Raw genomic sequence first — 26,610 nt, forward strand, 5'->3', positions numbered from 1 at the left:
CTGTACCCATGGGCCAGACTCATCCTTGTGGGAAGTAAATGCATCGCTCTGGCTCTGGGGTCACAAAGGGAGCCCTGCTGTGATTGTCCTTTTCTCAGGGTGGTTCATATTTCACCTGTTACAGAGACTGTTTACTGTAATCGGAATTATAGTTACTTGCAGTGCCTTGGCTGACAGATGAGGGGGCAAAAAGCCACCTGAGAGCATCTCAGAAGAGGACACAGCCCGGGAGGAAGCAGATAGGATGGGAGAAGAGGGCGGAGGTGGAGACTCAGGTGGGGGAAGGTCTCAGTCCTGGTATTACAAACAGCTAAATTAGGTAGAAGTATTACAGGGCTGGGCCTTGGAGGGAGTCAGCTCAGAAGATAAGAACAGGTAAGAACAGATAAAAACTCACACAATTGTGGCTCAAGCCACGTTTGTTGATGGCCAGGCCTGAAGATAAAAATGGAATGATGATACCTAGATACCTCCCGGAGGCACAAGCAACAATGATCAATATTCTAAACAGGCATCAGTCACTTGGGTGGTGACCCCCAGGACCACCTGACTCATTCCTTCCCAAAAAAAAGATCCTTGTTCTTTCCATGCACACTTGCTACAAGATAGGCTTCCCCGCTGGATCAACCTTACCTAAGTGGCTGTACCTGTAATCTTATGGTTGATCATAATTTTGTCCCACGTTGTACCAGCCCTTGACTCCTCCGGAAAGCTTTCTGGGTCTCCTCCTGTCTCTCACAAGTTGTCTCTCCCTCAATAAAATCTCCTCCTGGTAACTTCTGTGTTTGCCAGAAATCATTCTTCGATATTGGGAAACACAAACTCGGTGAATTAGAAATCGAACAAGTTGGGAGTTACACTACTTCCTCGTATCATTTGGGGGTCCTAGATCACCGGAAGTGAGGTTTCCAACCAACCTTGGGCTCAAGGTTGAGAACTGACCCATTCTAGTGGCCCCAGAACTGGGAACCCAGTCTGTCAGTTTCCATGTCTCCTTGCAGATCCTCTTACCGGATCCTCAGAAACAGCCTTTGAGGGGGATATGAAGGGCTGCTGTAGTTACCCCATCTTACAAACGAAAACAGAGGCACAGAGGAACCTGGGACTTTTCAGGACCACACACCCAGAAACATGTTCTGATGTCCAGTCCTTTTCCTCTTCTCCCCTCTCCTGGTGCTAGGGATGGAACCCAGGCCCTCGCTCATGCTAAGTACCTGCTTCACACCGAGTTACACGCCAGCCCTCACAATGCCTTTTAAATGTGGTGTGGATTATTATTTCCATCTTCACAAACTCTTAAACTGAGATCTGAGAGCTCACGAGCCACGGCCAAAGCGACACAGCAGACCGTAAGTGGCTCCTGCCCACCCCACTTTGCTTGCCTCCATTGCTTCCAGAAAACAGTATGTCAGGACTGAAAAGATCAACAAAGTGGTTTAGTTTAAAAAGCACAGGGTCTCCTTTGAATTTCTCAATCTTCTGGGATTCCAGGCCTTTTCTGGAGCAGTTTGTCTGTGCTCCAGAGCTACTACTGCAAGGGAAAACAACCTCTCCTCCCAGTCTGAGTCCTGGTTTGCTTTGACTTCATCAGTCACCTTATGACAATGCTGGCTCCCCCCAGTCCTGGTCCAAGGAGACCACACGACAGCCGAGTGGCAGCAGACCTGCATAGCTGTGCATTAGAGGCCTGCATGTGCCAGTGCAAGGTCCTGCATGCAGAGGAGACGTGGAAGCATACAGTGTGGGGGACTTCTTCCCCAACAGGTGTTTCAAACTCAGGTCTCTGCTGAGTTCTTCGGCCAGTTAACATACAGGAATCACACAAAGGCTCCCATCTGGAGCCACAGCTTAAGCAGGGGTGACATTACTATTATTTGATATACTTACGTAGGGTCACTGCAGGGTTTGGGCATTTTCTCCAAGGGGATATGCCAGTGAGTTATTGTGGATGGCCAGGAGATTTGGAGGGGTAAACTACCAGGAACTGAAGACTCAGCAAGTCAGTGACAGGGTGAGGGTCACTCCTAGGGGGAGGGACACTGAATACAATGACACCATCATTCTTACATATACAACCAATGAGAAAAGTGCTTTTATTTTTTTTCTTTCTTTGGTACCGGGGATTGAACTCATGACCTTGTACTTGCCAGGCAGGCACTTATGCTGCTGAGCTAAACACCTGGCCTAGAAAAGTACTGTTTTGGACCAGTCAGAAATTTGCTATTTTCAACCCATCAATTTGAATCTAGTGCTGTTTGCAGGACCAATCAGAAGATGCTCTTTTCAACCCTTCATTTGCATGTGTGTGCACAGCCAATCAAAAGATACTATTCTGGATCCACCATGTACATGCAACGGAAAGCCACATGAGTATTTTGATGGGACAGTTTATACAGCGTATGATGTCATGTGACTATTTCATAGGACAACTGTCTGACCCAATGGCTTATTTGCATGAAAGAGAGATAACCTGGGAATTTTGGATACAAAAGACCCCTTCCCCATATCCTAGGAGCAGCGGTGAGCCTTGCACTGGTCTCCTCTCTGCAGAGCTACTTCTGCCTTTGATAAATGAACACTTCTGCTGGCTTTCTGTGTGTTGTGTCCAATTTTTTGGGACACCAAGAAGCAGGGAAGAAGCTTTTCAGGGTTCTCCAGCTGGTAACATTAAGGCCAGAGTCAGGGATACTGAATGTCATGCAGGAGGGAAGCTGGGTAGGAGTTGTGATTAGAAAGTTCTAGAATGTTTTGTCATCCTCTTCAAATCTGCCTATGCCTATGCCTGGAGACACAACCCCACATACCACAGAACGAAAGGCCAGGGAAGCTGGCTGGGGATCAAGATGGACTGGACACCGAGTATCATTGCTAAGACAGCCAAGGTCCCAAAGACTGATTAAATCTCGCTATGCCAGTTGTGCAGAGAAGCTCTGTGACTGGTTGGGATGTCTACGTGGGGCCTCCTGCTTACCCTGAAGGGGTTATTTGAGGTTGTTTTGGTAACCGCATGACATTTGCATCCACACCGCCTGGAAGACTATGAACACTGGATACCTCATAAGTCCTGGCAGGGAAACCTGTTTGCTCACAAGATACAAAGTGGGCAGAATATTTCCAGGTAATTTATGACTCTTCTGAGCATAGAGACCATTTCTGAAAAACCAAAAAGTAGGGCACACCCTTCGACAAGCACTGGTATATTTAGGCAAGACAGGGCAAGCTATTTAAAATGAAAACCAAAAACCCACAAAGCCTGGGCTAACACACTTGTAATACCAAGTGAGTAAGAGTGGGGTTAACGCAGAGTGGCACAGACACATGAACTGTGGTCGGTGCTGGCGTGCAGGACGAAGCCTGCACCGCTACAGGACAGAGAAGCACTGCCTTGCTGCTGTGGACAGAGCAGGGGTCTGGGGACCCCAGGGGAGCCTGACACATCAGACGCTCGGGACCAGGATGCTTGTGGCCTGGCACCGCAGCAGGGCATTTACGCTGAGGAGAGCCATGTCAGTGCACACAGAGAGGAGGCGGGTCAGGACCAGCGCAGGTTTTTCCATAAGGTCTGGACACACAGAAAGCTGGTCAGAAGTGGGGCAGGAGCGAATGGGAAAGCAAGGTGCGCCTTGCCTGCTGGCAGCCCAGCCCTGGTACGCTCGGCTCTGTCCCCGGGATTCACAGGCTACGCCACTCTGCCCTCTCATCCCTGCAAGGAGCTTTTAGCTTAATCCTCTGCGGTGCAGACCCACAGCAAGGCACTGTAGCCAGCATCGCAGGATTAGTACTACACAGATGGGGCCACACACTCTAGATATTTTCAACCAGTCTTAGTTCTGGGCTCCAGCTGGAAAAAACACTTGACAGAGGGGTCAATACATACTGGGTGACTGCAGTCTAGGCCCCCAGAATGATCTCCGGAGGGCCAGTTCTGGATCTCAGCTATCCTTGCAGTGCAATGCCTGCCAGAACCCAGAAACCATGCTATGTGCTTTTAATACCTTTCGAATGAATGAATAAAGTCTCTCTTAATCGAATTACAAAGATATATGTGTCCCTTACTAGGTGTATTTGGAAAGCGGATATTTTTATATTAAATATGCAGCAACTTCACAGTTGCTGGGGGAGACAGGGTCTCGCTGTATAGCCCAGGCTGGCCTTGAATTTGCTGCAATCCTTCTGCCTCAGCCTCTGGAGTGCTGGGATTACAGGCATGTACCACCACGCTTAGCTGATTTCAGAGCTGTTTTTATAAAGTTGTTTGTGGTTCAAGTTAGGGAGAAGATAGGGAGCCATTCAGACTCACAATGCCAAATTTTTAAAAAGGGTTGAAGTTGCTGGATGCAGTGGCACACACCTGTGATCTTGGTGCTCTATGCAGCTGAGAAAGGAGGATCATAAGTTTGGCCCGGCCTGAACAACTTAGCAACTTAGTGAGAACCTGGCTCTAAACAAAAACAAAAACAAACAAACAAAAAAATAGGGATGGGGCAAAGGCCCTGGACTCAAGGCCCCCCCCAGCCCCAGTTGAAGCCACTGTGGAACAGGAATTTTTCCAAAAGATCTTCATTGCACTGTACTTTGTTTTGAGGGTTCCACATTCATCAGTTCAACCACCAGTGGATGGAAAATATCTGGTAAGGAAACTGTCTGTCTTGAACACGCGCAGACTTTTTTGTTTATTATTCCCTAAACAGTGCAGCAAAACAGCTACATGTACGTTTATAGAGCACTTACGTTGCATTAGGTATTATAATTAATCTACTGATGATTTAAAGAATATGGGAGAGTACCAGTAAAAAAGAAAAAGACAAAAAAAAAAAAAAAAAAAAAAAAGAATATGGGAGAATGTGGGCTGGTTACGTAAATACAGTGACATTTGCTGTTGTTTTTGCCTTGCTGGGGCTCACAGTCAGCCTAGCAGGTGCTAGCAAAGTGCTCTAGCACTCAGCCTCAGCCTCAGTCTCCCAAGTGTGCCATTTAGGGTCAGGGACGTGGTACCTGTGGATTCTGGAATCCTGGGGTGGGTTGGGGTGCTGTCCTGGACCCAATCCCCAAGGATACTGAAGGGTAACTGTGCTTCCAACATTACTGATCCTTTTTTGTGGTGTGTTGGTGATACCCCAAGAGCGTTCATTGCTGTAAAACTGTGATGACTTCAAGACTATAACTGTAGTCTTTGAACTTCTTCAGGATTCACCATAAGAAATAAATTTTAGTCAGGAGTGGTGGTGCATGCTCGTAATCCTAACACTCAGAAGGCTGAGGACAAAGAATTGTAAGTTTGAAGTCAGCCTGGATCACTACATTAAAAAAAAAAAAAAAAAAAAAAAAAAAAAAAATATATATATATATATATATATATATATATATATATATATCCTGAACCTAGTTAAGGAGAAAAAAGTCCCAAAGGACAGCGCTTATATTTATCACTAGAGAGCACTCTGACCTCCTCCCTGCCTCCTAGTCCTTTCCCTTCCCTGCCCTGCCCTGCCCATCTCATGGCTTCCCTGTCCTTGCTTAACGTCTTGGTCAGGACTTCTCAACAGTCTGCCACATACTGTGGAGAGGAGGGAGGGTCCTGCAGTCTGCAAAGCCCGGGAAGGGTGGGTTGAGGGCTGGCTGTCTCTGCACACACCGGGCCTCAGCCGCTCCACCTTCCTCCCTGGCCTTCAATCGTCCTGCAGTCAGCACCTGCCTGGACACCCCTCTTCCTCCAGTTCTAATGTCCCCACTTGGAAACCAGGTCGGCAAGCCTGCTAGTGCTGGGCAAGCACAGACTATTTCTCAATGAGCCCGAAGGTGCCCCTGGCTGTGGTGTGGAGCCGAGCTGCTCCAGGCTGCCCTGGGCTCTTGGCTGGATTCCTGAGGACCTGGATTTGGGGCAGAGATCCTGACACTGAGGAGTACCACCTGAGAACACCTGCTCTACTCCACGAGAGTGGCTGTTTTTGAACGGATGGTTGGGCCCTGGCTGGTTGAAATGACAAGGCTCCTGGCAGCAGTGCTGTTCCACAATGACCATATCAGGACTCCTGGGTGTGAGAAGCTATTCTTGAAGCCATTTGGCCTAAAAAGGTGCAGGTCTTGGCTCTGCAGCTGGGCTGCCCTTTGCCTGTTATTTATAGCTCTTCCTAGTCTACACTTTAACTGTCATTAAACCCTTCCACCAAAATGCAAACTAATTAATTAATACATGGGATTCTTTCAAAAGTAAGGCAAATGCATGTGGTAGGTATGTTATATTGCTCAGTTTAGATTACAGCCAAAGGGGTGTCACAGCCTAACTACACAAACAATCGTGCAGCTGGCTAAGTGCATTATTGGCACGTCCATTCAAAGGAATTCTGGGAAGCTACTGAATGATGATGTGGGTCTCTATTTACTGAAACGTGTCCACAATAACTTTAGATGGGGAAAAAAGCGAGTTTTAAGGCAATGACTATCATAATAATAACAACAACAATATTATTATTATTATTATTTTTTGAGACAGCGTCTCACCATGTAGTTCAGGCCTGCCTTGGGCTTACTTCATGGGCCCGAGCTGGTTTTGAACTTTCAAAACTCCTCCTGCTTTTGCCTCCTGAGTGCTGGTATTATTGGCATGTGCTACCACACCTGGCTTCTCCATTTTTGTTTTTGAAAGTATAAAATATGTATATGGAGTACAACATACAGATACATACCCATCCAAAAAAGTTTTTATACTAGAGTACTTACTTTTTGGATTTCTGAAATCTTTTAAAAAATGGAATTTATTTTTATCTTTTTTTGTTGTTGTTGTTTTGAGATAAGGTTTCATTATGCAGTTGACTGGTCTTGAACTTACTTTGTAGCCCGGGTTGGGCTCGAACTCACAGTGTTACAGGCAGCTGAGCCAGTTAGATACATTATAGGCAGTCAGACAGGGCTAGGCCCTCGAGGAAGCCGGCACAGAGGACCAGATGTCTGATGACCTTGGAGGGGACACACACCTCTTGCTGTGGGCCAGATCTCAAAACAGAAGGCAAAACAAATGCAACCACACCCTTAAGTACAATCCTTAGGGATTAAGTCTGGATCATATTGAGGTCAGGAGTCCCCATACCAATCCCTAAGGCGGAGCCCCTGCTCTGTAAGAATGCCTGCTTCCTACATGGCTAGCTTCCCCACTGTCCCCAGTGTAATAAATTTTACCTAAACCATTGCTCTTATTGGCTAACTATAGTTACGCCCACCTTATGCTCATCTGCTTTGTGAGTCAGTCTTCCCCCACCTTGAACACATGGTTTTACTCTATAAAAGTCCCTGGAAAAGACAGTCCTGGGTAACCCACTTGGGATCCCTTCTGTCTCTCTTTAGACAGAAGCTTTTTTTCTCTTAATAAATATATTCTGCTCTTTACCTCCGTTGTTCCTAAAATTCATTCTTTGGTTCTAGAGAACAAGAACTCGTGGACATAGTAGGTTGGGAGTTTCATTCCCCTATATCAACAGCAATCCTCCTGCCTCAGCCTCCTTAGTGCTGAGATGATAGGCGTGCACCACCCCACCAAGCTAATTTTCTGAAACCCTGATAGTTTTTGCACTACATTCTTCTTAAATCTATTTTTGAGTCTGCTTGATAATTTCTTTTCATATTTTAATTTTTTAATATTTAACTGACAACCTATATATATTCAGGATGCATAACACACTGGGCCCTCCTTTGATCATAAGAACAAAAGCAATGATCACACCGAGGAAACAGAATTCTGTGTTATGCCAAGCGGCACTGCTGTGGAGGCCTCTGCTCTTCTTTGCATCCCAGCCCATTTTTATGTCTTTGTAAACTTTCAGGAGTTCTTATAGGAAGAGAGGTACACTGGGTGTTTGGCCATTGTTTACCCTCATGCATTTCAAGGCAAAGCCTGGCTTCTGGTTTCACTTGTGGTTTCGTTTCTCTGGTGATTTAAAGAGCCACACAAACTCCAAGCAGAAGCTGATCACAGCCCTTTCTAGTTTACAGCACGACAAATCCAAAGCCCGTGTGGTTTACATTCTGCAGGTAGTTTTCTACTAGCCAGAGTCCCTTCAAGCATAAAATAAGGACAGGAATAATGCCTACCTCTGTTCTGTCTCTTTACAGAGTTCATTTTATCTCACTGAAAACCACCCGGGGGGGGGGGGAGGGCTGTGTGTGGGGGGGCTGGGGATTTACCTCAGCAGCATAAGCGCCTGCCTTGCAAGCAGGCAGTCGTGAGTTTGATCCCTGGTACCGATAAAAAGGAAAAAGACAAAAAAAAAAACAAACAAACAAAAAAAAAAAAAAACCACCCAGGGAGGGAGGGCAGGCTGGCCAGCAAGGCTATGCCCAGTGCACAGGAGGACACCAGGATTTACAGCGGGGGCTCCACGGCCAAGCTCACCCAGGTGGGCACTGTTAGAGGCAGGCTCCAAACTCAGTTTCCTGGCTTTGTTCTCTGGATTCTGGGCCACTGTATTCTGTCTAGAAAGAGAAACTATGAATTCAATGTTAAGAGTTGATATTAAAATATCAGAGTACAGGCTGGGCATGGTGGCACACGCCTGTAATCACAGCACTGGGGAGGCTGAGGCAGAAGGATCCTTGCGAGTTTGAGATCAGCCTGAACTAAAAGATAGCTCAAGGCCAGCCTGAACAGCATAGTGAGACTCTGGCTCAAAAAGACCAAAACAGACAAGCAAACAACAAACAAAATCTAAGTATGAAAAATAAAGACAGACAAAAGTCATACAAAGTGTTTGAGTATAACTTGTGTTCTACTCTGGGCCAGTGGGCTAAAGTGCCCTCCTGGGGTCATCAGCTCCTGTGCTATCAGGAATACAAAGTCTAAATTGGGCGACTGATACTCATCAAACAGGGCTACTCGCTAACACTGACTTCTTTACGTTTTTCTGCCATGTGTATTTTGACCAACATGCTGAACTCAAAAAATGGATTTTATTGTTGACGCTTACGATGGAGTACAGTGATTGCCAGAAATGCGGTTTTATTGGTGAAATGAAAGATAGTTAAGCTATGTGGCCTGGCCCAGGGCCTGAGAAGGACTCCCCACCCTTGTGCAGACAGGGGGTTGGAACCCACAGGGCCTGGCTGTTTGCTTTGAGGGACGGCACTGCAGGCTGTGCTGGGTCCAGCCCCTGCTTCAGGAATGTTTATGAACGTATCAGGCTAATCTGGGGAAACAGTCCTGACTCTGGCATCTTCCTGCAGTGGCCTCAAGTGACCTGTGCAAAGCATGGTTGTGGCATCTCAAAGAAGAGACGGCTGGGCCTCCATAAACTGACACAACAAGGCTGGATCGTTGGTTTTGTCTCTCTGCTGGCTGATACATATTTGTTCGGTAATGCCTGTGTCCGTGACAGAATGTGGTCTGAATTTGCAGAGTCGTCTGGGGTGTGGAAAGCCTGTCCAGCCTTCTACACTGGTAACTGTTCTCACCGGAGAGGATCCGGAGAGTTGCCTAGGCTGGAGCACCAGAGCACAGACCCCAGGAATACGCGGCTGCGTGAATGAAGCGAGCAGATTTCAGGAAAGGACCCGGAGTGCGCTTCTTCTCCACCAGATGATGAACCTCTAGCCCCCAAAGCCTCAAGACAGTGCGCACGTGTCTGTCACATGATAAAATCAATGCGTGACAATTTCATCACTTCTAGCATCTAATTGATGAACTGCTGTTGGTTCTTTATTCTGTTAATGATAACCAGGTCTTATGGACCACAAGCTATTGCTTGTCCTGGATTAAGTGAGAACCTTAAAAAAGCAATACATACAAAGCTAGTAATGGAAATCCCTGGAATTCTAAGGTTTTGTCCTCACAATAACATAATGAGATTGAAAAATCATCCCACGGTCAGAGCCCAAGGCCTGGACAGCTTAAAACTTCAGTGAGTGAAGCCAGGACCAGATCTGACTCCAGTGCTCAGTGTGCTTTCTAGCATCAAGCTGCCTAGAATTAGCAGAAACTCAGCTTTACTGACCATGACAGTTTTCTTTTCTTTTTTTTTTTTTTTTTTTTTTTTTGAGATAGGGTCTCGCTATGCAGTTCAGGCTGGCCTTGAGCTCACTTTGTAGCCCAGGCTGGTCTCCAACTTGCAACGATCCTCCTGCCTCAGCCTCCCAAGTGCTGGGATTACTAGCGTGAGCCATTAGCCTGGCTAAAAATGTTTTTGTTGTTGTTGTTTTTTAGTACCGGGGATCAAACTCACAACTGTGTACTTGCCAGGCAGGTGCTTACGCTGCTGAGCTAAATCCTTGAAAAATAATTTTTTAAGCCTAAGCGTATCATAGTTGGTTTTTGTGACAGGCTATAGACTACTTAATTCTGAGTGCTCCACTTCTTTGCCTATTATAAGGGAGGAAAAAGAAACAACACAAGCTCTCTGGAGAGTTTCCAAATGCGGCCAGTTCCCACTCAAGGATACTGGGCCAGCTGCTGGCAGCCCTCTGGAGCTGGGGGACCGGGCGATGGCCGTGGGATGGGCTGTGCTGGGGGTACACAGATATCTCACCAGCCCTAGGTGCCCATCAAAGCTGGTGAGTTCTGGGGTCCCAGATACAGACCAACACACGACCTGTGCAGAGCCACAGCTTGATCCAACTGTGGGACTCTGGCTAATGAAATAAACTGTTCCCAGCAGGGCCTGCCCTCGCAGAATGTAATTCTTTCTGACCACATTGTGTAGATAAAAATAATTTAGTGATTTTCTCCCACTAAGCTCTTGGGTTTAAACCGAGAAATCTGTGCAGCGGCTGTTGTGATGCTACCGTATGGTGGTAAACACAAGAGCTTTTCCTGCATCCTTGCTGCTGTTTGTCAGGCGTGTATCAGTGCCATGCAGGAGTACACTGGCATGTCAGGTGGGTGACTCTGCCTGTCCCATGCAGTGTGCAGTGTCTGGCACCTTGGAGCCAATCAGTTACTATGACAGCCTCCGAATGCACATTTCCAAATGTCCTTAGAGGCTGGCGCCATTGTACATGCTGGGACTCCAGAAGGGTTGGCTTGGGTCCATTCTGTAGCAGGAGACTCTAGAAAGGGAGTGAAGAGGCCACTCGGCTCAGGGCTGCTAAGGGGACAAGGCCCAGGGAGCAAAGGGGATGGGGCGCAGAGGCCTTGACAGCAGCCGGGGCGCATCCATTTCTCTAGCGGAGAAGTCAGGGCAGCGAGGAGGCTGAGCTCAGGAAGCTTGGCATTCAGGGCAGAGCTGGAGTCGGGGTCAAATGGAACAGAAGGGACGCAGAAGAAGTAGGGGCTGTGGAGGATCCAGGCAATGGTTCTGAAACCTGCTGTACCTCAGCCTCCTCACTGATGCAGGGACAAACCAAAGGGGCCAGGCAAGGGGAAAGGGCCGGGGTGTGGCTCAGTGTAGAACCTGTCTAGCATGCAGTAGGCCCTGGGCTTGAACTCTAGCATGAGAACAAGAAAAAGATTAAAAAGCAAATGAAGCCTTCACGAAGGCTATTGGTTTTGGACAGCTAATGGCTTGGGTGGGTGGGTGGGTCTGGGTAAGGGCCAGCTCTGCTCTCTTGCTTGGTCTTAAAAGCACAGTGATAATCCCAGCATGAGGGAGGCTGAGGCAGGAGGACTGCCAAGAGTTTAAGGCCAGCTTGGGCTACATAGTGAGACCCTGTCTCAGAACAAAACAAAAAAGTGCAACAGGCAGAACAACCCAACAAGAACCCTTTATTGGTGCCAACACCATGGCAGTTGTTCCCTGCACACATTTCTGAGTTTGTCAAAGTGATCTGAAAGAGCGTCTGTGTCGCCAAAGGACAGAGGCTCTGAAACTAGCCATGGACAAAAATTGGCTGAAGTCCTGAGCAGAGGGGACACGAGCACCAGATCCCTCTGATTCAGGGACCAGAAGCTCACCAGCCCCAGCAGGGGTACCACTTACCCCTGTGTCTCTTTTCCACTTATTTTAAACTTATTTTATCTTGCTGCGCTGTTTGCAACTTTTCAAGTAACCTTAAACAACAAGGCTGAGTACAAGTAAACAAAGCAAAGAGACAAAACTCACAGCTGCTATTGTCATCACTGCCAGGCAGGGTGCGGATGCTCTGCTTGATCCAAGGGGAGGAGGTCCTGTGCTCAAGAGAAGTCAGGCGACAAGATCCTCTCCTGTCCCTGCCTGCACCAGCTGCACAGAGCCTCAGGCAACGTGCTGCCTCTTGGGGCTTCAGAAGGGTGCCTGTAAATCGAGGAATTTGATGCAATGGTTTCAAAGGTCCCTTTCTTTCCAAGCAGGGGACTCTTGCTCCTGCCCTCTGCTCTTTCTCAGTACAAGTGACGCCTCTTCTGGGCAGAGAGTGGGTCAGCAGGGACCCATGCAGAGGAGCCTCTGTTCGTGATGACAAACGTGTCATCCTGGACACCTGAGATCATCTTTCCGCTGCCCCATTAAAACAAACTGGAAGATGGATCGGCGGCACATGCCTGTAATCCCAGCACCCTGGGAGGCCGAAGCAAGAGGATCACAAAACCTCAAGCCAGCACGGGCCACTTAGTGGTTTCAAAATAAAGAATAAAAAAGTGCTGGGGAATGGAGCTCTGTGTGATGCTCCGGAATTCAACCTCCAGTACCACAGAGAAAGAAAAGAAAAAGAAGGAGAGAAAGAAAGGTGTACTACTCATTTGGATGTGCAGGCAACCAGGGTTTTGTCTTTTTTTTAAATTTGTGATTTATTTTATGAGAGCATTGACTAATTTTCCCACTGTGAAAGGAGACGACAATATTGGCTTTCACCTTGACTCTCCGATAAGCTGGCAAATTCCCCGCTTCTAACTAAGCGCTCACAGAGAACACGTCGTTCATTTGCAGAGCAAGCATCGCCGCACCCGTCATTCATAGCAATCCAAAGAGCATTATTATTAGGGATGCCCATAGGATGGAAGGGGCTCCTCTCGTTCTGGGGACGCCCTGCCCTTTGCTCTCCGTTTCTGGGTTCAGCCCTGTTCTGCGTACCTAGTTCAGTCCACAGTCATTGTCTCTGTCCCTGTCTGTACCCAGCACGGCTGAGGACACTTGTTGCTTTGAGCAGCTCCAACTCAAAGCAGCCAGCAGTGCCCTGGGGCAGTGCCTCTCAAGCTGAGTGGCCCACTAGTTACCTGAGGGTCTCCTGGAAAGGTAGCTTTGGATTTGGTGGCTCAGCATATCTTAGTCACGTTTGCTTTTCTGTTTCTAATGCTTTGACCCGGGAAGGCCTTAGGGTCTCCCTCCCCGAGAACTGGCAAATTCTGGGGGACGGTAAAGGACTTGGCTGCAAGTGGGTCTCTCCTGGAGACAGAGACAGCCACTCTCCGAAGGCCACATCCTTTATGGGTCCTGAATCCATGGCTCTGGGTTGCTGTCCTGTGTGCGAGTAACCCCAGGATTCAGACATCCAGGGCAGCCCTGCACCCCAGCACCTGCACCCCAGCACCACCTAAACCTGCCCACTCTGTCTTGTCAGCTCTGCTCAGCCCGACAAAGGCTTTGCTTCTATTTTCTCCTCCCTCCCCCTACCTCCCACCTGGGTCTGCTGCTTCTCCAGGTGTCCTTGCATGCACGGTGGGTCCCTCCTATTCCTCTGTGAGTGACAAACTTTCTTTCCCAGGGCCGTCATCTCCCTGATTTGTGAAGAGCAACAAAACTCACATCTTAAACCAGCAGGGATGGGCCTGATGGAGTGCATACTGCCCCCCTGAGGACTAGCTTTTGTCCTGCTACGCTGTCACAGAAGGAGGCATTGTCACTGGTTCTGAGGTAAATGACAGCACCACGTGCAAGTCTGACCCGCGGTGGAGCCCGGAGTGCAGCAGGAATCAAATGGTGACGTGGCCAACGCCGCTCCGAGGTCCCTGCCTATGACTGCCAGTGCTTGTCTTTCTAACAATGTGGATTCATGTGGCTTTACTAGAGGAAAATTAAACAAAAAGCCGCAATGGAAAGGAAGCTGGGCCTGAGGGTTTTAAACCAGTGCAGGCACAGTGGCAATAAAAGTGACTCAGAGCCAAGTGACAGGGCGCCTGGTGCTGGGGGCAAGGCTGGGACCCCATGGATCAGCTGGCACAGGGGCTTGCTACAGGAGCCACTCAGCCACAGAGAAGTGGGCACTGGATGCCACCCACACAGGCTCAAGAAACCCACCAGGGCCCTAGTACCCTAGCAATTCCTGGTCCCCTATAGCAGGACACCACCCAGAGGTCCATCAGCTCTCTGCTCAGAGGTACCTGAGGGCTCTGACCACTGTGCCTTTCCCTCAGGGAACCTAGGATTTAGGAAGCAGCTCAGACAGGATGCAAACCTTCTAGCTCCAAGGCCACAGCATTTTCTTCCACCTCAAGCATCACTGGTTCCAAGGTTTGCCAATTAAAGCAAACCCTGATTAGGCGCTATCAACTGAAGTACTTCATAGGGCTTAGCTCATCTAATCCCACAACTCTGGTCGTAGCTGCTCTGTAAATCCGTATTTTCAAGATGAGTAAGCAAGTCCAGGGAGGTAAGTGACTTCCCAGGCCACCCACTAATTGGCTGGGTCAGAATTTCAATTCAGATATACAGTACAACGGTGGAGCCCAGGTCTGAGGCCACCTCAGTACAAGCCAGCAGCAAATCACCCTGCAGGCCAGAGACCTGTTGACTCAGAATCCCAAGCACCCAGCCAGGATCCTGTGCTTTACAAGCTGTCTGAGCAATTCCGCTACAGGCTGATACACTGAACAGAGGAGACCCTGATGGAAACCTTACATCCCCGGACAGACCAATAGTAGTAACCTCAAGTATAGAGCGCAGCGCTTAGCCCAATGCCTTGGGAGGCAGCCTGGTTAAAGTAGGTTCAAAACCCAGGCCCAGCAGTGGGTACAAGCTGGGAAACTCAGGCAGAGGAATTAATTTCTTCTAGCCTCATCTTCCTCATCTGGAGAATGGGAGTACAACATCCTCCTACAGTCCGTCGAGTGAGTTCAGGAAACACTCTATAAGGGCCGCCATCACATTCTGCTGAGATTCTGTTCCCTAAAATCCACATCCTTTCTTATCATACTTTATCATCGTGTGACTCCTGAAGTCCTTTGGTTGACAAACCAAGACAGGAGTCATCAAAAAGGATAAGGAAGCCACATTCTTGGATAACCGAAGTGGTAAACTGTCCAACCAATGCCTAAAGACATCACTGCACATCTCCTTGGGGAGTGAACCCGAGTCCTGACTCCAATCTGGAAGGGGCAGGTGCTCCCTCATTAACGGAAGAAATTCCCTGAGACACCAGCACTGTCCTTATCTCTACTACCCAGGGACACCTGCCAAAGCCGTTCAGGTGGCACGCGGTGGCACGCCTTCAAAAATGAGCACCCTCACCATGCCCAGAGGCGGCAAAGGAGCAATGGTGGGGAGGAGCTGGCCACAAGAAGAGACCAAGTTCTGCAGCACCGCTGCCGTCTCTCAGAACCAAACGGATCTATTTCCGGCCGTGTAGACACTGCACAGGAAGCAGGTCTCGTTGCTGGCTGTGGCCAGGGGACTCGAGTCTGACAGTGGCAGCCTCAAGGCAGAGGCAAAGACCCCCAGGCACCACTCTAGAGTGTGTGCAAAGAGGAAGGAGGGAGACAGCGAGAAAGCTGCCAGATAGGTCACTGCTGTCATCCCCGGGGTCACCTGAGCTAACCTGAGTCCTGAGCCACCACTGAGCAGGCTTCACTCAGGAGGCGGTGGGAGTGCAGGGAGAATTTAAAGGAATCTTTAACAGGGGAAAAATGTAATGCTAGCTTCATTATATAAATTAAAATTCCACTGGGACATGTCAGAACTTACTCTTTATATCTGTAAGGAGAAACTTCAATAAAAGGGTGTAGGTGGCTAAATGAAAACCCGAGCAGACTCATTTTTCATTATTCCTGTCAGCGTTCGGAGACCTCTAAAAAAAATAGATGTGTTTTCCGATCCTTTTAGATTCTGGTCCAGGAAACAACACAAAGCAAAGCAAAATCAAACCAGAGTGGGTTCTTATCACTCTTATCTTTGGCACTGTTAATTGAATTATTTGTCTTTTAAAATTAAAAAAAAACCCTTCTAATTATAAAGGCAATAAGTGTCTGAGGAAGAAAATAAAAATCACCCACCATCTTTACATCACTTCTGTTGAAAAACATGCATTTATATGTATAATTTTTAAAAAATGTGATCATCATAAACACTCTGCTTTAAATGCTGTTTGCTGAGGCAGGAGGATCCCTATGAGTTCGATGCCAGCCTGTGCTACACAGTGAGACCCTGTCTTAAAGCAAAACAGAACGAAACAACACACTATTTTCCTCCCCATTTTTTACACCATGACCATTCTTTATTATAACACTTTAAAAAATACATTATTTTAGAAGCTACTTTGTACTAATAGGCTGTATCATTTGGTGGTGGGATTGGTTGCAATTTTTTGCTGTTATGGGTAATTCTGGAGTGAATATTCTTTAAAGATACTTTTGTATACATTTCTAGGCATTTTTCTTACATAAATTCCTCCAAGTAGAACTTCTGGCTCCAGCCCTGCATCTGGGCAGTCAAACGCCCCACAGAGACAGAATCCTAGTCTACATCCGTACCTGTATGGTTGCAAATCTGTTTCCTTCTCCTCACTAACACTGGTAATTCATATTGATTTGTAAATGTTTGCCATTTTGCTAGGTGAAAACCACTCTGCTTGTTTTAATTCTTGTTTTTGATTCCCAATGAGGCTGAACATGTTTCGGTTAATTGGCCACTTGAACTACATTTCTTGTGAATTACCTATTCATACCTGTCTTGTAATTAGTGTACTTTTTTTCCTCACCGATCTGTAGGAATTCTGTGGAGTAGTACAAATATTACTATTTTAAAATCCGAAGCTAAAAACCAAAATTTTCTTAACAAGACTTGCTGCTGTAACGTGCTAATATCACAGAGTGTTAAACAGTTCGTTGGGTGGGGGAGAAGGCGTGGGGAATGAGGCAGGTTAAATCATTAAAAAAATTCTTTTGCCACCACATCTAAACCTAGAATTTTCATTTTAAGCATCCTCCTCCTTTTAAAATGAGTGTAAAATAACAAAGTACCAGATTTAAACAGAGGGACAGACAGAAATGTAGGTGGAGTCTTGTCCCTGTGCTAGAGGGCACTGCTCCTAAGGTTAATCAGCCAAGACACACACCTGGGGGCTGAGATGCTCAAGGGCACCGTCCTGCCCCTGCAGCCACTGGAGGGCAGGGCATTTTGCAGAGGGGATTATCTGGCTCGGAGCCTGGAAGACGGAGGTCTGAACTCTGAGTTCTTGGCTACAATTTGGAAGGAGCTGAGTGATCACAACAAACCAGAAAACCGGGATCCACCTCCCCCTCCAGGGCGACTGAAGGGAGATTTAAGGAAGCCAGGACTGGCCTGTGTTTGCTCTACTCACTTTTCCAAAGATGCAGAGCCGAATCCAAATCTGCCTTTTGGCGTGGACGCCTGAGGGCTGCCCGGAGCGGGTGGCATAGACCCTTAAGTGTAAACTGGATCTCTGGGCACGGAAACGCCTCTTCACACCCAGTCTGCATTTCTGCAGCTGACAGCAGGAGCAGAAATGCGGTCAGCCAGGTTGGGAGGGCGGAGGGCGAGGCCCGAGGGAGGAGACAGGCGGCCACCGTCCATGCAGGGCCACCCTGTTCCGCATCGGGTCGGATGCCTGCCCTTCCCACGGGCTCTGTGGCCGCCTGGAATCAGGCTGCAATTGTTCAAAAATAGAACAGGAAGTCCAGAACAAAGCAGGGCCGAGGCAAGGCTGCGGCACGGGACACGTCTTGCGGGAGATCAGCCCTGCTCCAGGCACGGAAGACGTCACAGACAGGCGCTGAGCCAAGCCAGGTGTCACACTGCCTGCTGCGAGTCCACGCTGCGTCCCCATTCTGAGACGAGCGAGCCTGGAGACCCACGGTTTACAGTGGCCACTGGGTCTGCAGGTTCTAACACAGAAACTTCCTGTCCTCCGGTCCCAGGAGCCGGGGGAGGCAAAGGACAGAGGCAAGGGGTGGGTGACTGAAGAGAATCTGAGGGTCTGGCCTGCTCCGCATCCACTCTTCCAAAAATGGTGCCTTGATTTTTCTCTGGGGTGCACACTGCTCCCCTCTGAGGGGTGGGGGGCGCTCATGATGTCCTCTTCATGATAAAGTCGCTGTCCCAGACAGTCTACCAATAGAAGGCTGTGTAGCCAAGGGGGTTCCATGTGCAGACTTCCTGCCTAGGGCTTCGGGTTGTTCTGGCTTCTCAAACCCATGCATAACCTGGCTTCTTGGTCTCCTGGGTCGGGATTCGGGTGATGGCTGCAGTGCCCTCTGTCCCTAGGGGATCCCCCAGGCTGCCCCCTGCACTAAGGTAGGGGCAAGTGAGATGGAAAAGTCTGGGGTCTTGGTCTGTCGGGGAGCTAGGGTAGGAAGTAGTACATTTTGGGTAAATCTCATCCCTATTTAAATAGGGGTGACCTGGAGCCCACGGTGAAGGCGAGAGTCAAGATTTGGTAGCTTGAGTCAGAAGCCAGACCAAAAACCCCAGCACTTAAAAAACACAAAATCAGTAACAAAGTGTGCAAGTGTTCTTCTCAGAGCAGATCTCCGCTTTTTAGGAACGGCAGGGCTGAGAGAAACCTTCTATGAAAGGCCCAGCTATGGGCGTGCTGAAAGACTGTATTGCCAGGGCCTGGAGCATGGTCCTCTGCTCAGCAGCAGCTCACACTCTGGATTCTCTGTGTATTTGGGGGTCGGGGGAGCACTGGGATTGTACCCAGTGTGTGTGTATGCCAGGCAAGTGCTTTCCCGCTGAGCTACAACCCTAGTATTTTCATGTTTGCTTTTGAGACAAGGTTTTCCCTAAGTTGCGCAGGTTGGCCCGGAGCTTGTGATCCTCCCATCTCAGCCTCTGGAGTAGAGGTTTACAAGTGTGCACCACTGTGCCTGGCTGCCTTGTTTTTCCACAGTCTGAAGACCAACTAGCCTGAAATCATGATCTTGGGATAGCCCTTACACCTGGGGCTTTTTCTCAGTGCAGACAGTTAATGCATTAACCTTGCAGAACAGACACCTACACAGTGTGACCCGTTCTTATATGATTTAGCTATCTGGCACCTTCTCTTGACCTCTTGCAGGCACCAGCTGGAAAATTCCAGGGCACTCTACCTGCCTGGCAGAGTCCGAGCAAACCTTGGGAAGACCTGAGGACCCCTTCCTTCCCCCAGCCCTGCCTCCCTCGACCCAGGCCAGGCCACATTTTGACTTCTTTCACATGACCTTTCTGCACAGACCTCAGCCCGATGCATGTGCATGCCTGACCTTCCTCTGAACCCACAGAAAAACCAGCGACGTTCCAGCACGCCTCCCTGAGCCCAGCAGTGTGGGCAGCAACCATTACCATGACTCCTCCCACCATGGTGACAGGTGATCTCAGCCTGTGTTCACAGGTATCTGGGGCCCTGCCCCTCAGCGACTCACGGCTGGGGAGCTGGCAGAGGATGGGAAGAGAGGAGACATCACTGGGTGACAATCACCCCAAACCTCTGAGACTCTGTTGATGGTCACTACGGCCTGCAGGTCCTACGAGGGGGAGCCAAAGGCCCCACTCAAGGTGTGTAAGGGATGGCAAGGGACAGGCTGAGCTGCAGGAGTGACTTCTGGGTCACTGGGCGGCTTGAAGGATCTCCACTGGCTTGAAGCCGTCATCACTAACAATGCTGCTCCGAGCCCTCACATTGCTCTGTTGCAGGCAGCTGGGGCCACTACCCTGTCCCCACACCATGCTCCACCTTACCTAACACCAGGACCTAACAGCTGCTCCTGGAGGTCTCAGTGTGTGGCAATGTGACCTGGTCCTAAGGCTGAGAGTGGTGGAAACAAGATGAGGACACACAGTTGATGCTGACCGAGGTGTCACTCCTTCGTAACATCCTTCTGCAGATACCGGGACCACCCTGGTCCAGAGAAGAAGACTGCCCTAAGGAAAGCCTGCAAGAATTCCCAGGGCTGCCTCTGGCTCCTGGCTCTGCCCAGCTGGACACCACGCGGGGCTCTGCCTTCCCCTGTGCTGGCTTCCTGGCTTGAGCCACCGTGGCTGGCCTCCTGTCACGGTCCCTCCAGGACCTACCTGGCTTCTGAAGAGCTCCTCACATCCCTGAGGACTGGGCGCCTACTGCTAAGCTCTCATTCTCTAGAAGGGGCCAGAGCTGTCTCTTTGAAGAGTGGTGTGTGTGTGTGTCTCAGTGTGTGCGCACTCGTGTGAGCATGCACACACCCATGTGCTTTTGCATTTAAAGTCAGGCCCATATTAAGAAGACACAACTCTCCTGCTAAGTTTCCAGTACCACAGAACGGATTCAATCCGTTCATCTTGAAACTCACTCTCTGGCCGAATGTCACAGTGTGATTCACCTCGGGGTCCTTACAGAGCAGGAGGGGCTGAGGGCTTAGGCTTAGACAACCTGGGTTTAAATTCCGATTCGGCCACTTGCTAACCGTTGGTCTTGGGACAGACCAACTCTCCTTCTGTCACTGTGCCTCAGTTTCCTCATCCACAGATGGAGGATGACGAGAGGCCCCACTGCAAAGCTTTGCTGTGATGATTCAATCCGTTCATCCATACCAAGCACATGTGAAATCTGCCGAGAATACAGTACGCAGTCTATGTACCCTTGATATTACTTGTGTTATTATTCCACAAACAGCAGATGTTATTATTGTAAATAAAATGGGCTGAGAAGTTGGACAGACTCATACCTCGGGTTTTTGCAGCTCTAAAATCCCAGTCTGATGGCCATGGACAACTTAGTGAATGGTGAATCGTCCTTTAAAGGGAAAAGCCAGGCAATGGAGAAGCCGCACAGAACTCAGGGCAGGCTCGGATCCGGACACTGCTGTGTGCTCTACGGCACAGCCTGAGTGTTTGGGTTGGCACAAGCGGGGGGCTTCTTCCCTTGTGGGGGCTAAAGGCGGAGGCCTGGACCCTACGTCTCACCTGCTGTATCCACCAGGATGGGACTGAGCACAGCGGGGAGGGGGAACAGAAGCAGTGCTCGCTGAAGGGGCCAGGTTGACGGGAAGACGCTGCTGGATGGAGGACTTCATCTCTCTCGATGGAAAGAGGGTGTTTGGGGTTAAGTCTCCCTTTTTCTAGAATCCTGAAGTACAGGGAATATTAGTTTCCTGTGGCTGCTGTAACAGTGCCACAAATTGAGTGGCTCAAAGCAAACCTACTGTCTCCTAACTAAGGAACCACAAGTCTGGAATCAGAGTCAGCAGGGTCAGGTCTCTCAGAGGAGCTTTGAGGGAGCATTTGTTCCCTGCCTCTTTCCTGGCACCTGTCACTGGCAGGTGATTCCTGCTGTCTCTGGGCTGTTGGCTGCACTGCTCCAGGCTGTGACTCTGTCTCCATGCAGCCTCTTTCCTGTATGTATGTCAGCCCCTTCCACTCCGTTCTCTTGTGAAGGTGCAAATCATCAAACTAGGGACCACCCACACCCAGTACCCCTTCTCCATCATTTCCATCTGCCGGTCCTCTTCTACCAAGATCACAGTCACAGGTAAGGGGTGCTCCTAAAAAAGTCATCCTTTTTTTTTAGGGGACACAGTTCACCCACTCATTATAAAGGGCAAACAAGGCCCGTAACACACATTGAGAAGAGAAGTAAGAGTTTATTGTTTGGCCACTGGTGAAAAATAAGAAATCGCCACTGTTCTGGGGAAAGCTACAAAGTCATAATTACGTGGCAGCAGTCAGACCCCTCCATCTCTGTACTCCCCACTCCAGAGCTGGTTATGACAAACTGCAGGACTACATGGAAAACAAACTCCCAAGAGCTAAGGGATTGAGCCCAGAGCCTTTGTGCTGAGCTACATCCCTAGCTTGTTCTCACAACGTTTTACTTTGAAACAGGGTCTTGCCAAGTTGTTAAATTTCCCAGGTGGGGCTCAAAGCTGCCGTCTTCCTGCTTCAGCCTCCCAGAGTGCTGGGATGACAGGTGTGCACCACCACACCCAGTTACTTCAAAAACCTTCAAAAGAGTCTGAGTCCTTGGCCACTGCACCCCCAGCTGGCAGGGTCTACGGCTTCCCACAGTCGAGGATCCGTGGGTGAGCAGCATTCTCTGTAAGGGGCCTGGGCTTTGAATGGTCCTAATCAGAGCAGGGATGCTGGGAACATTTCTCTCCCACCTCTGATTATACAGCAGTCACCAGTGTTCTCACATCCATCCCAATCCCCAGTTAGCTGGGAAATCATTCCAGGGGCACCGAGACGGCTGGAAGCATGCATCTGGAAATGCAGCATCTGTGGGCTGTGCAAGGACCTAATCCACCCCTCGCATTATTTTAGGATGCTGAACTTATTTCCCATCCCTCCGAAGAGACCACTAGCAGGGGCAGACCCTGAGCAAACCAGGACAGGGCCACTGTCCCCTTCACCTGCCTCTTCAGCACTGGGTTTCATGCCTGACATCCAGCATGCATCCCTCAGATGGCAAGTGACACTTTCAGAAACATATGCTGGCAAGGTCCAGCCTGTCTGAATCACTGAACGGCATGAAGGCTTTCCACTGCCCAGCCCTTAGGGGATGATCAATCATGACTGCTGAATGAATGAACAGTCATGAGCTTCCTAGGCTTTGGCAGTGTGGGGCAGATTAACAGTGATTTCACCTGTGCTTGGGTCCCAATCACACATGAGAAGCTCCCGCAATCCCGACCACGACCACGGTGATGGCATCTCTGAGTCATCTCTGGGAGGTGGGTAGCCCAGTCTCACACAGCTCCACTTCTAACAATTTAACTATTAACATCTCAGAAGTACTTGGAATCATCACAGCATGAGGTTCTTTTAAATAACAGAGAACGCCTCTTACCCGTCTAGTTACTATTCTCTAGAGAGAGAGACACATTAAGACAAATTAAAAACTAGCAGTCTGATTCTCTGTCCCAAGCAGCCACATACATACAGAATGAAGTTTTCTCTCCCCCAGCTTGAGTACACCGATGGGCAATTTGACAGTAGCTGTTAAAACACACATCTCCAAGTCCCAGCAGTTCTTGGCAGAACACTACATACAAGAGTGTTCCCTGAACACCAATCTACCAGATTCATGGACTACCACTACCACTGACCGGGCGGATGGTCACACACACACTTGGAAGACATCCCAGTTGAACGTCCTAAGAGCAGAACAGTTGTGGAAGTTATTACAGTGCTGTTTACGTTAAAATACACGGCAACACCAGGCTTACTTTTCCTGTGGGTACATATATGTGGATGTGAATGAAAATGTTTGTACAGACACATCCTAGACTAACACTATTTATATTTGGGGCAGGAACTTAGGTTGGAGGAGCACTGAAGGGGACTTTAACTTGAATTAATGAATTACTTGTGTGATGTAAGAGTTATTTTTAAAAACCCAAGAAAATGACAAAAAGTATGATTATACTGTTTTGTTTTTCACAGTAGCTGTTCTTTCTGAATTTATTATCTGGCTGGGGATAAAATGTAAAATTAAAGTGTTCTCTTAGATCTCAGGCGGGCATACAGAGACTGTGACATGAGAATCTAAACGTATCGCAGATGTAGGAAAGCACCTCACTCAAGAGGGTGCAGGAAAAGTGCTGAGTTAAGTAACTCTGGAAATGGGAAGTCTGTGAGAATAAAGGCAAAACGAACTGCACACAAGCACTGCACTCTCCCTGGTAAGACTGCTCCTCACGGTTACAGCTCTGACATTACTATAGGTGCACATCAGAACCAAGCAATGAAGAAAAAGGACAGCATGAGGTGGGAGCCAGGTTTCTTAGTGTTGCAAGGGAAATTTATAGACAGGCAAGGGAAGGGGCTAGGACGGTCCATGGGGGAGTGGATTTGAGCTGGAGACATCAGTATGAATTCCTGTCCAATACAGATACCGATGGTCACATCCAGAAATCTTCCTAGGCACGTGACGCTTATTTATAACACAGACACATGAGAGAGTGTTCACAGACTCATATTCTTGCTTTATGTCAGCTGAAAGGCACTAGAAGCAACAATACCAAAGTAGTAGAAAGTGCCCTAGTGCCCAGATCTTGGTTTTTTTTTTTTTTTAGATTATTCTTCAAGAAAGGAACCAAGATACTTTGTAGAAATGATTGGTTCTTGCCTGGGGCAGGAGATATACAAGATGAGCCTGGAACATCTTGCAGGGTCAGAAAGTAAGGAAGTAAAATAACAGTGTGATAATAGTAAGTAATAAAACCTATACGATAGGTATATGGTCAGGGACACAGGGGCCAATCGTGTGAGTTTCCAATGGCCAAAACTGGAAAAACTTGAGAAACAAAATAAAGTAGTATTGCATTATAACCCCAAGAAGAAACTGAAGAGTCCACGTTGATATAAATAAATGATGGAGTAAGAACATAAATGGGAAAGAAGACAACAGCTTTTCTTGGAGAAAAATTCCAAATAATCTATGCAGACATTTCCCAAGTGGCAGGGGAGGGGCTATCAATTCCCACTTCCTAAGTGTGGGCTGTGCACTGTGACTTCCTTCCAAAGAGCAAGGTGTGGGAAGAGTGGGGAAGGGGGAGCTCAGAGAAGGTAGACTGATCCTGCAGACAGCGACAAAGATCACCTCGAACGCTCATGTCACCTTTGACATAAAAGAGGAAAATTCTGCTTCACCCCAAAACCTACAACCTTTGTCTGATCATGGGAAACACCTGGGAAGATGTCAACAGAGCCATGTGTCATAGCAGAGCTGGCCAGGGCTCCCAACACTGTCAAGGTTACAAAGAAGGAAAGCCAGAGAAGCAGGCTGAGCCGTGTAAGGGGACTCGGTGACTAACTGAGGGGGTATCCTCCCGATCCTGGAAGAGAAAAAGGGCTGTAACACCAAGGAAATCCTGCATCAGCCAGGGACTTTATAGTTAGTATCGTGTGGATACTGGCTCCATAATTGCAACAGATGCACCATACTAATGCAACATGTTAATAACACGTAGGGAACTGAGCAGAGGGTATATATAGGAGTATGCTGTGCTACTTTTTTTTTGGTAACTAAAATTGTCCTAAAACATAAAGTCTATTTTTAACAAAAGTATCCCTGTCACTTATAGATTATTTTTTACTTCGTCACAAAAAAAGGGGCCAAAGCTAAGTATAGATTTCAAAATTTACTCAGCAGCTAGAGTATGGATTTTCTTCCCTCGGGAGTTCCTGGAGAACACCCCTCTGCGGTCCCTGCCAAAACGAACTTGTTTTCTGATGCAGCCCCAGCAGTGGGCGCCGAGAGGCTGGCCAGCCGGGTCCGCAGCTGCCCTGAGGGGCATACGCAGGTCATCACCAAGCAATACTGTCTATCAGTCCTGTGTGCAACCCTCGCTCCCGCAGGCGGCTGGTCTAGGCAGTGGGGGCAGCCTGGGGACATCCCCAACCCTCGAGTCTCCTATGAGGTCTGCTTTGCTCATCACCCACAGGCTCAGGAGCTCCTCAAGCTACGGCCGCACTGCAGCCTCACAGCTCCTGCACCTGCTGCTTCCTGCCCATAATGCTCTTCTTATCTTGTCCACAACACTTCTTTTGGGTCTTGCTCAGCTGTCACTGTATCAGAGAAACCTCTGTGGCGAAAACAGCAACCCCACTATACCAGTGATGGCGAACCACTCAGCGCTTTCAATGACACAAGCAGCCCACAGCTGGCGTGCCGCAGATTCACCACCATGACATTCGCTTTCTTTCCCTTTGCTGGCTTCATTTTTCTTTCTCAGTACTACTGTACTGTCTATTTAGTTGCTTATTGCCTGTTATCCTAAATATGTTTTTCTTTTTGTGTTTTTGAGACACGGTCTCACTATGCAGCTCAGCCTGGCCTCAAGCTCATCTTGTAGCCCAGGCAGGTCTCAAACTTGCAACGATCCTCCTGCCTCAGCCTTGTGAGGGCTGCGATGACAGGCATGCGCCACCACACCCAAACAAAACATGACTTTCATGAGCACAGGGACTTTACCTTTCTCCCCTGTGGTATCACTAATACCTAGAACAGAATCTAGTACATAATAGGCATCAATAATAGCTTGATGAATGAATGAACGAGTGATTCTCCCATTGCAAAAGGATGAGTGATGTGTGCTGATAAATAATAATTACGCCCACACCATTTGTCAGCCACTTCTATTCTTCAAAGCTCAGGGCCAGGTGTGGTAGCATGTACCTATAGTGCCAGCTACCTGAGAGGCTGAGGCAGGAGGATCTCTTGAGCCCAGGAGTCTGGGGCCCACCTGGGGAACAGAGTGAGACCTCATCTCTCTCTTTTTTTTTTTTTTTTTGACTTTTTCCTTTTTATCGGTACCAGGGATCGAACTCACGACTGCCTGCTTGGAGGCAGGTGCTTATGCCGCTGAGCTAAATCCCCAGCCGAGACCTCATCTCTTGAAAAAGAAAACAAACATTCAAAAAATCTCTTTCTTCACAAATTTTTGTGTATCCTGGTTTAATAGTATATGCAAATATAAGCAGATTATTCACTCAACAGTATTTATTGCTGAATCCTGCCTGTCAAGCTTTATGGTGGGCACGAGGGACACAAAGGTGAGACCTTCAGAGCCCCATCCGTCTGTCT

At 48.5% G+C, this 26,610-nt stretch overlaps 1 protein-coding gene across 11 annotated transcripts in view; it reads right to left on the minus strand.

The window, feature by feature from the left end:
- The window catches only part of Atxn7l1 (ataxin 7 like 1), a 222,050-nt gene that overhangs the window by 69,150 nt on the left and 126,290 nt on the right, over window positions 1-26,610 (minus strand). Inside the window, exon 1 of one of the 11 annotated variants that reach the window (XM_013152454.3) lies at window positions 17,410-17,956. The exons of 9 other annotated variants lie outside the window; for them this stretch is intronic. In XM_013152454.3, coding sequence (XP_013007908.2) covers window positions 17,410-17,548 — 139 coding nt within the window. In that variant the 5' untranslated portion in view covers window positions 17,549-17,956. Of the gene's footprint in view, window positions 1-12,023; window positions 12,877-17,409; window positions 17,957-26,610 lie in introns of those variants that run through there. One more of the 11 variants, XM_063238106.1, reaches the window with a different exon arrangement.

This window comes from Cavia porcellus, unplaced genomic scaffold (assembly GCF_034190915.1).
Source record: "Cavia porcellus strain 051 isolate PalLab524CR breed Dunkin Hartley unplaced genomic scaffold, mCavPor4.1 scaffold_2, whole genome shotgun sequence".
In the NCBI taxonomy this organism is placed as follows: Eukaryota; Metazoa; Chordata; class Mammalia; order Rodentia; family Caviidae; genus Cavia; species Cavia porcellus.